The sequence below is a fragment of the Oryctolagus cuniculus genome, chromosome 12 (genome assembly GCF_964237555.1).
Source record: "Oryctolagus cuniculus chromosome 12, mOryCun1.1, whole genome shotgun sequence".
Classification (NCBI taxonomy): Eukaryota; Metazoa; Chordata; class Mammalia; order Lagomorpha; family Leporidae; genus Oryctolagus; species Oryctolagus cuniculus.
In genome coordinates this window covers 51,116,807-51,126,711 of record NC_091443.1, presented here as the reverse complement: position 1 = coordinate 51,126,711, position 9,905 = coordinate 51,116,807, and the positions used below count along the sequence as shown (strand labels likewise).

The following is a 9,905-nucleotide window of genomic DNA, read 5'->3' as shown; positions in this document are numbered from 1 at the left end:
CCTGCCTCGAGTCTGCTGTTTTTCCCATTCACTGCCCCCACGCCCCACCATCTGCTCCCTTCCTCCCACACCCCCTCCCCCCGCCGCCAGAGCTTGGCCACCATGGGGAGAGGTGAGGAACACCCCGAGAGGTGGCACTGGGGCTCCAGGGGGAGGAGAAGGAAGAACAGAGAGGGATGGAAGGGGCTGGTGGTCGCCCAGCCAGGCCTGAGCCGGCTGGAGAAGGGACCACCGTCACAGAGCCCATCATCAGCTTCCGTCTAGCTGCAGGGGACATGAGCACATTGGAAGACTACAGAGTACCAGGGAGTCTGGGGAGCTGCGTGTGCATGTCTCACTGACCGTATTACGTGGTATGAGTCATCCTGGGGGCACCTTCAATAGCCAACAACCCTCAACAGTTGCGTAGCTTGTAGGTGAGCAGAAGTCTCTGTGGCCTAAGAGGATCGATAATTAAATTAATCGTTTCCAACTGGTGTCCTGACAAATCCTACCTTGGCACTCAAGATCCTGCTCTGCAGCCTCTTCCTCCAGGAAGCCCTCCCAATGCCTTCCCTACCTCTCATCGTGCCCCCATTGCATCCTGGGCGGGTCCATGACTTGGCACCTGCCATGCTTCTGGTTCTGTGCGTTGTGCTGATCGTGTGTGTGTGTCCCTCTGATCTACATAGTCTCCCTCCTCCAAGCACAGGGGCTGTGCCTAATCTCCTAGTTAGTGCCAGCACCTGACACAAGGGCTGGCACCCAGGACAGGTTCAGTGGATGGCTGCTGCCTTAATTCTATGAGCAAGCAGCGTTGGGAGTGGAGGGTGAAGGTGTCCAGGACAGCACTCTTGCCACGCCTCACAGATGGCCATGTGCCCAAATGTCTCCCCACGTGGCCTGAAGCTCCTCAGGCACTCACTCACTTCCCCTTGTCTCACTGGGGATGACTATCGTCTTGTTTCCGTAAGATCCGTGGTGGCACGGCCCCTCCCACAAGGATGTGACCATATGGGTTGAATCAGCAGGGGTGGGGGTGGGGACGGCATTGGACACCTTGTGGCACCAGGAAGGTGCCTTGGGTGCCAGTGCCTGGGTCCGCACCCCCACTGCGCAGCCCCATCCTCCAGCTGCTAGAGAGGAATGTGAGGTCACGCGTGTCCCAGAGCAGTTGCATCCATTTCCTCCATCTCATAAGAAGGTGGCAGGGAAATGGACATCCTTCCCAGGGCCCTGAGAGCCGGCGTGCGGCTTAGAGACCCACGGTCCGGCTGGTGCGAGCAAATGTGTGTGTGTGTATTTGTGACAAGGACATCCCAGGGAGCTCTCAGCTGTGATTGCAAGTGTCCTGGACGAGCGCATCCGATTGTGACACTGGGTGTGTTTCCCAGTGTGTCTCGAGACTGTGCCTGCCGTGGTGTCGCAGGGAGTTTACGGACTGGTGCCTGTGCGTGTGGAGATGTGTTAGCCTGGGAGCCGTGGGTGCGTGTGTCGCCACCATTTCTCGGTGTGGATGTGTGTGTGCGCACACACACTGCAATGTGTGCTTCTTTGGATTCCGGGCGTGGGTGTGGTGTGAAGGGGAGGATGTGTGTCACTGTGTCTAGAGGGGTCCTGCCTCGGAGCCTCGCCAGCCCGCCCTCCTCCCTGGGCTCTGTGGCTCCCTCCCAGGCAGTGGCCCTGCCCCTCTCCTCCTCTCCCTCCCAACCCGTCTGTGCGGGGGGAGCTGGTGCGGCAGCCCCCCCGCACCCCTCCCCATCCAGGCCCCATAAATAGCAGCAGAGCTGGAGCTGGAGCCGGCGCCAGCGGCTGGAGCAGCAAGGGAGTCAGGGCCAGGGCCAGAGAGCCGGAGAGAAGAGCCCCCAACCAAGAGCCCAGGTGAGCCCACCCTCCCTCCCTTGCCCGGCCCTGGTCAGCACCCCGGCCTGGCCCAGTCTCCATGACAACATCTCCTCCAGTCCCAGAGAGGTCTCCATCCCTGCCGATCCGCTCCTCATCACATGCCCCTGCCTGTCTCGGGGGACCCACAAGAACTGGGAGACTCGTGGCTGGAAGGCAGAGCCCCCTCAGCCCAGACCCTCCCTCACATATACCAAAAGGCACCTGTTGGGGGGGGGCGGGGGCGGGTCCCCGGCCAGGGAAGGGTCCCGGTTCTGAGGGAGCTCCGGGAACGGTCACACCCTCCTGGAGACAGACAAACGCACATGACAGGGGCAGAGAGACACAGAGGGTGGCGCACTCAGACCAACACACACTCGCTCCGGGAAGCAGGACGTGAGATCAGGCAGCCTCACCCTGAAATCTGGACAGACACGAATAGGTGACGCACCGACTGGTCAGGAACTCGGGCCGGCGTACCCCTGCCTGCTGCTGCCCAAGGCTTGGTGCCACTGCTGGGGGAGGGTGGCGCGCATGCATCCCACGGGTGGCATGGAAGGGGCCGCGGCTCCCCCAAAATCCTGTCGCTAAGAAACAGTGCCAGTGTTGCCAAGAAGTGTGAGAACAGGGGAGGAGGGGAGGATGCGTGGCTCCTCATAGTGAGAGCCCCCGCCAGGAGGCTGGAGGAGCCTGCAGCAACACCCTGGTCCTGCGCTCACTCCCCAAGCCCACCACCCCTCATTTCTCCATCAGCCAGCCAGCCGGAAGGTGAGTGGGGGTAGGGAGTGGACAGGGACAGCCAGCCCTGCAGGGCACCTTCCAACCTGACTCCTCCTGCCCACTGCAGACTTCAGCCCTGAGGCCCGTCCTCGTCAGCCCTCCTGCGGCCTCTCCACCTCCTCCCCCCCCATCGGCCCCCCCTCTTTGCCCCAGTTCGGCTCCCTCGTGCCAAGACTGAGTGCAGCGCTGGCTTAGACATCAGTCGGGAAGTAGTGGAAGATGCTGAGGCAGCAGAAAGCGTGGATCAATCAATGGCCTAGGAGCCAAGACTGCCAGGAACCCCACCTCCCACCCCCAGCCCTCCAGCCCTCTCCAGCCCAGCCACGTGGACCTAGGCCGGCAGGAGTGACAGATGCATGGCGCTCCTGTGCCGCAGCACAAGGCTCAGAGCTCGGGGAAGCAGGCGTCCATGAGACCCCAGGGCCCTAGCAAGGAGGGAAGGGGGCGGGACTCAGGGCCCCCAGAAGACAGATCCTTTCCCTTTGCAGTGTCCAGGCAGTCTGCTGTGTCCTCACGGTGACATGTCGGACCCCGAGATGGCCTGGGTGCCCGAGCCCCCAGCCATGACGCTGGGGGCCTCTCGGGTAGAGCTGCGGGTATCCTGCCACGGCCTCTTGGACCGAGACACACTCACCAAGCCTCACCCCTGCGTGCTGCTCAAGCTCTACTCTGACGAGCAGTGGGTGGAGGTGAGAACAGCTCAGGTTTTTCCTTAACTAACCTCCTGGGTAAGCCTGGGTGGGAGGGCTGGCAGGTGCCGCCAGTGAGGGCCTCCAAGGGGAGGACAAGGGCTCCACGGGCCATTTTTTATTCTGGACCTCATGGGGAACCTTGGAGATAAATGTGCTTCCATGCCGAGCACAACCCATTTCACAGATTTGAAAGTACAGAGTCCCAGAGGCAGCGGGGTACCCCACAAAGGGCTGAGCTGGTCCAGCAGGCTGGTAGCAAGCCTAGCTCAGAAAGACAGCAGCTAGTGTCCGGGCCGGCGTGAGCAGTGTGCCCAGGACAGGGTGCAGTAGCCCCGGTTCCCAGAGGGCTTTCGCCCCGCCCGCTGCAGGTGGAGCGCACGGAGGTGCTTCGCTCCTGCTCCAACCCCGTCTTCTCCCGGGTGCTGGCCCTCGAGTACTTTTTTGAGGAGAAGCAGCCCCTGCAGTTCCACGTGTTCGATGCTGAGGACGGAGCCACCAGTCCCCGAGATGACACCTTCCTCGGCTCTACAGAATGCACCTTGGGCCAGGTCTGCATTCCCGCCCAGGCACCCCACCTGCATCCGCTTCTGCCTGTGGAGGCTACAATAAGAGACAGCATGCACTCTGGAGCTAGTCCGATCCACGCTGGGATCCCTTCCCCCACTGCTCATTGGCTGTGAAGCTCCAGACAAGTTACTTAACCTCTCTGTTTCCTCCGTCCCCCCCCAAAAAAAAAAAAATGGGAACAGGGGGAGGTTATAGTGCTTCCCTCTCAAGGCTGCTATAGGAATTGAATCCAACCCTAGCCCAAGTCAAAGGGCCCAGTGTTATGGGCATTCAGTGGGCAGCTGTCAGTCCACCTCTTGTAACCTGACCAAGGCAGGGGACAGCATCACAGCTGGATCTCGCTCCACCTCCATCCCCAGATTGTGTCACAAACCAAGGTCACCAAGCCATTACTGCTGAAGAATGGGAAGACTGCGGGCAAGTCCACTATCACGGTAGGCTGGGTCACCTCTGCCACGCATTCAGTGCCCCTGTGTGGAGCCCGTGGAGACTGCCGTCAAAGGGAAAGGGAGGAGGGTGGCACTTGTGGTCAGGGGAGAGAGTCTTGCCAATGTGTCCCCCTTGCAGATCGTGGCCGAGGAGGTATCTGGCACCAATGACTATGTGCAACTCACCTTCAGAGCCCACAAGCTGGACAACAAGGTTGGAGCCCCAAGTCCAGGCCCCCATCACCCCTGCTGGAGTCCAGTCTCCCATTTGAGATAGATCCCAGAGGCCCAGGCCTCCCCCTTCCTCCTCCTCGCAACCTCCCCAGGCTCATTAGCGCTTCCCTCCTCAGGACCTGTTCAGCAAGTCTGACCCTTTCATGGAGATTTATAAGACCAACGGGGACCAGAATGACCAGCTGGTCTGGAGGACTGAGGTTGGTGCCCGGGGCTATGGAGATGGATGGAGAGCAGAGGAGGGAAATTAGACAGTAGGTACCCAGCTCCTTGGTGCCTCTCCAAGGTGGTGAAGAACAACTTGAACCCCAGCTGGGAGCCGTTCCGCCTGTCCCTGCACTCCCTATGCAGCTGTGACGTCCACCGGCCTCTCAAGGTAAAGCCCCCGCCAAGCAAATGCAGCCTGGAGACTCCCCTTGAGCCCAGCCCACCCCTCCTCCCCCCATGTGCTGATCCCTTCTCACTGTGGGTAAACAACAGTTCACAGCTCAGTGTGAAACTGCCCACGTGTGTGCCTTTTATCAGAGGCCAAAGTCTCTGCCAGGTTGAGCCAAAGAACAAAGGTCGGCAGGTGGCCTCTTGAAGCAGGTTGAGGGCATCAGAATCTGGAAACCGCGACCACCTCGACCTTGTGGGTGCTCCCCAGCCCCATTAGCCACTGCAGACAGCTCTGATCCTGACCCTGACCCTGACCCTGACCCTGACCCTGACCCCTCTTGTCCTCCACCCTCTCAGTTCCTGGTGTATGACTATGACTCAAGTGGGAAGCACGACTTCATCGGCGAGTTCACCAGCACCTTCCAGGAGATGCAGGAGGGGACAGCAAACCCCGGGCAGGAGGTGCTGCAGAGACCCCACCCCACCCCCCACATTCCACCCAGATCTCTGAGAGGCTCCTGAGGGTGATGCTGAAGAGGCTACTGTAGGTGATGGGAGGTGGAGAGGGTTGGAAGGGGTCCAGGCCCAACCCAAGGACCAAGCCTCGGGTCTTCCTCTGGGTTGCTCTTCTGGAATGGGGTGAAAGGGGCCACTTGGTGGACATGAGACGCTGAGCTTGTGGAGTGGGTGATGTCTAGATGCAGTGGGACTGTATCAACCCCAAATACCGCGACAAGAAGAAGAATTACAAGAGCTCAGGGACAGTGGTGCTGGCCCAGTGCACGGTAAGTCCCAGCTCCTCCTTAATGCTCTACCCCTGCCCCTGCCCCACCACAATCTCAGAGTCAACCTTGCCCTTGTTTCAAGGGCTTCCAGAAACTTGGAGCCCTTGCCCTATCCCACCCCAACTGCAGCCTCAAAAGCTCCCTCCCCTGGAGGAACAGCCCATCCCTCCACTTTACCTCTCCCCTCCCGCCAGGTGGAGAAGGTGCACACCTTTCTGGATTACATCATGGGTGGCTGCCAGATCAGCTTCACGGTAAAGGCTCAGGAATGGGACGCAGGCAACAGGAGGGGCCCACAATCCTACCTCCCCTACCTGGGCTTCCCATGTGCCTTTGCACCATCAGCTTGAACCTCACCCCCACCCCATGATGAGGCCACCTGCGGGCTCCCCCAGATTCCTCTGAGTCTTCCCTGTAGACCTGAGCTCCGGCCCAGCCTCTCTGAGGCCCTGCTGGCTGCATCACCTCCACCAGGTGGCCATCGACTTCACTGCCTCCAATGGGGACCCAAGGAGCAGCCAGTCCCTCCACTGCCTCAGCCCCCGGCAGCCCAACCACTACCTGCAGGCTCTGCGAGCAGTAGGAGGCATCTGCCAGGACTACGACAGGTAGGAGCAGGTGGAGGGCAGGAGGCATAAGACGAGAGGCCTTGCCCAGAGGGTGCCACGGCCTTTTCTTCTTTTCAGTGACAAGCGGTTCCCAGCTTTCGGTTTTGGGGCTCGAATCCCCCCCAACTTCGAGGTAAGCTGGGTACAGAGGGAGGGAAGGGAAGGTGGCAGAGTCAGACAGGAAGGAAAGTCATCCTGCCACTGCTGTCACCTCTCCCTCACAGGTGTCCCATGACTTTGCTATCAACTTTGACCCTGAAAATCCTGAATGTGACGGTAAAGAGGGGAAGTCCCCCCGGTGGGCGTTGTGGTGCAGCAGGTCAAGGCTTGGGACGCCTGCATTCCCTACAGCACCTGTTTGAGGCCCACCTACCCAGCTCCCAACTCAGAGTCTTGCTAATGCATCCTGAGGGGCGGCAAGATGATCACTCAAGTACCTGGGCACCTGCCACTCAATTGGGATTTCCAGGTTCCTGGCTTCAGCCTGGCCCAGCTCTAGCAGTGGGGAGTGTACCAGGGGATGGAAGACTGTGTGTGCGTGTGTGTGTGTGTGTGTGTCTTTCTCCCTGTGTTGCTCTGCCTTTCAAGTAAACTAAAATAAATAAATGAATAAACAATTTTTAAAAGTGGGTTCAGGGGGTCCCCACCAGCCCACCTCCAGTGGCACACACGCCTACAGCCGGGACCTGCACACTCCTTGCAAGAGCACACCATGGCTCCAGCAGCCTCCCTTCCATCCACTCCAGCCCTGGGGACCTGCTCAACTCTCCCTCTGCTTAGAGAAACACAGAGTGAGAAATCTGGGGGGCGGCCAGTCCTAAGAGGCAAGGAGCACCTCTCGCTTTAAGGCCTGCCCTTCTGCCCACAGAGATCGCAGGGGTCATCGCCTCCTACCGCCGCTGCTTGCCCCAGATCCAGCTCTACGGCCCCACCAACGTGGCTCCCATCATCAACCGCGTGGCCGGGCCGGCCCAGCGGGAGCAGAGCACTGGCCAAGCCTCAGTGAGGAGACCCCGGGGGGGTCGTCGGGTGGGGCCAGTGTCAGGGCCTGGACCTGGGCGGGTGTCAATACCCAGCACTTAAGAGCCCGCACTTCCTCCACTCTGCTTCCCGCAGAAGTACTCGGTGCTGCTGGTGCTCACTGACGGCGTGGTGAGCGACATGGCCGAGACCCGCACCGCCATCGTGCGCGCCTCGCGCCTGCCCATGTCCATCATCATCGTGGGCGTGGGCAACGCTGACTTCTCGGACATGCGGCTGCTGGATGGTGACGATGGTCCCTTGCGCTGCCCGCGAGGGGTGCCTGCAGCCCGCGACATCGTCCAGTTCGTGCCCTTCCGGGACTTCAAGGATGTGAGTGCTGGGGTGAGGGGTGGGGTTCCTTATACCCCCAAATCTGATCTTTTGAATGACCCTGAAGCCCTGCCCCTCCCGCACCGGATCCCACCCCGACCACCACCAACCAAGTCTTCCGGCCACCGCCAGGCCGCTCCCTCCGCGCTCGCCAAGTGCGTCCTGGCCGAGGTGCCGCGACAGGTGGTGGAGTACTACGCGAGCCAGGGCATCAGCCCAGGGGCCCCCAGGCCCTGCACGCCGGCCACCACCCCCAGCCCTAGCCCGTGACAGCTGCCCACGAAAAGGAGACTCTCCCTCAGCCTCTGGTGAGTCCTGAGGGCCAGGGGCGGATACAAAGGGGCTCAAACACCTCTTGGTGGGGTGCTGAAGAGGGTGCTATGATGTTTGCACCCCTCCCCCAGGTGCCTGTCCTGACCCTTGTGACTCGAGTAACCAGTGCCTCTGCGTCTTGGACCAGCCATGCCCTCTGGGTCCCGGAAGTGAGTGGTGGGCCCAGCTCCCATCTCTCTGAGCCCCACACCCCTTGACCTTGTGGCCCCTTAGTGACTGCCTTCAGTGATCCCCACTTTCTGGCTGTTAATAAAAGGAACTGCTCCTACCACCTCCGCCTCTGTGGGTCACACCTCAGATGTCCGCAGCACCCCACCACCACCACCACCACCCAGATCTTTCAAAATCTGAGCCAGAGCACCCCAGACAGGCTGCCGGCCCTGCAATCTCACCCCTACTAGGTGCCATTAGAGTCCAAGGAGCCCCCACTCTCCCGTCCCAACCCCAGGGGGTCCAGCACCATGGGGGCTAATTATAGGGGATGGGGGGGTAATAAGGGGCTGTCAAGGGGGGAAGGCTGATGCCCTCATACAGCTGTCTTCAGAGAGGCCCTGCTGAGTCCCCCAGGGGCTGAACCCCAGCCCCCACACAGCTGTGGGGCGGGCCAGGAAGGAGTGTCGGGGGAGGACAGGGAGAGCAGCAGGTGTGCTAGGGACTGTGGAGCACAGGGGGCGGGGAAGGCCTGTGCAGCCCGGCTGTCCTGGGCGTGTGAACGTGCATGTTCACATCCCGCACGGCCCCGGCGCTCCACAGGTGCAGCGTTGGTGGATCAGGAAGTCCAGCTGTGCATGCCCCGTGATCCCATCAGCCACGACAGCATGTGTCAGACTTCGTGCCCAGTGCGGGTTGAAATGCGCTCATTCTCACTAGGCAGCTACCATTATTTCCCCCATTTTTCTGACAAAGCAAGCTTTTAACTCGCTCGTGACCATAGAGGAACTAGGGTAGAACTGGAACCTGAGCCGAGGCCCATCTGACTAAAGAACCCACACTGTCTGTCACCACGGTGTGGGACCCTTATTTGAGGTCTATCCGCGTGCCCCTGGTGGATCATCTTGAGATCCAGGTGCATGTCAATGTGGCCTAGCTGTGTGCACGGGTGTCTGTGGATAGTGTCCTTGCTTTGTGTGCAATGCAGGTTAGAAAGGTGTGCAAGAGAAGCAGTGGACCTGGACTGCAGCACCAACCTGGCAGGGACACAGGTGAAATTCCCCGGAGAGAAGAGCTGGGCCCCTGGAGGGAATGCCCCCCATCTCAGACCCCTCCTCCTACAGCCAGTGTGAAAGAGAACACAGAGGGGAGGCTAAAGGCACCATGGATGGAGGTGGGCCAGGGAGAGAAGAGGGCAGTTCCCAGGGGCAAGGAGAAGAGGCCTCCTGTTGCAGGCTCCTGCGTGGAGGAGGCATGAGCTGGGCTAGAGGAGGGGGAGGAGGGAACAAGAACTGCCACGGGGGAAGACAGCTGGGGAGGGGGTGGACAGAGGGGGCAGAAAGGAAGAGAGACATATGGGAGCTGCTTCCCCCATGCCCGACCGCTTCTCCTATTTATTATGTCCCTTAGAGGACAGATGACAAAAGCTGATGAGGTGGCTGCTCCAGCCCCATGCTTCTGCTCTGCCTAGAGGCCCCACCCAACCTCCCCTTAGGTTGCTGAAGAGCTTCGACTCCCCAAGAGCTGGGTTACCATGGCGACTGGGCGACCTCAAGGATATCCACAGCCAGGCCCAGCCACTGCTGCCTCTAGGTTTGGGGTGAGGGGGGAGGTGGACCCCTCCATCTGGCCCAGTGCCCACCCTTCCACCCCATTTTCATTGGCCTTCCAGAGATGTGCCACTCAGCTCCAGGTGGGGGCGTCCTAGTGTTTCTCTCTCTCTCCCCCCACTCCTTC

The 9,905-nt window shown here is 60.5% G+C and overlaps 1 protein-coding gene across 3 annotated transcripts; it reads left to right on the top strand.

The window, feature by feature from the left end:
- Nucleotides 1-1,726: 1,726 nt before the first annotated feature.
- On the top strand, nt 1,727-8,289 carry CPNE6 (copine 6). Of its 3 annotated transcripts, none has more exons than XM_008269393.4 (17): nt 1,727-1,860; nt 3,129-3,329; nt 3,701-3,880; nt 4,259-4,333; nt 4,467-4,541; nt 4,678-4,761; nt 4,848-4,937; nt 5,297-5,401; nt 5,638-5,724; nt 5,919-5,978; nt 6,199-6,332; nt 6,411-6,465; nt 6,557-6,608; nt 7,201-7,334; nt 7,449-7,685; nt 7,818-7,993; nt 8,090-8,289. In XM_008269393.4, the coding sequence occupies exons 2-16, from the start codon at nt 3,162-3,164 to the stop codon at nt 7,953-7,955; spliced, it is 1,674 nt and encodes a 557-aa protein (XP_008267615.1). In that variant the 5' UTR covers nt 1,727-1,860; nt 3,129-3,161; the 3' UTR covers nt 7,956-7,993; nt 8,090-8,289. The 3 variants fall into 3 exon arrangements, with proteins under 3 accessions (XP_008267615.1, XP_069909964.1, XP_008267616.1); XM_070053863.1 differs by lacking the exon at nt 1,727-1,860 and adding an exon at nt 2,190-2,302; XM_008269394.4 differs by lacking the exon at nt 1,727-1,860 and adding an exon at nt 2,418-2,628.
- The last annotated feature ends 1,616 nt before the right edge of the window (nt 8,290-9,905 follow it).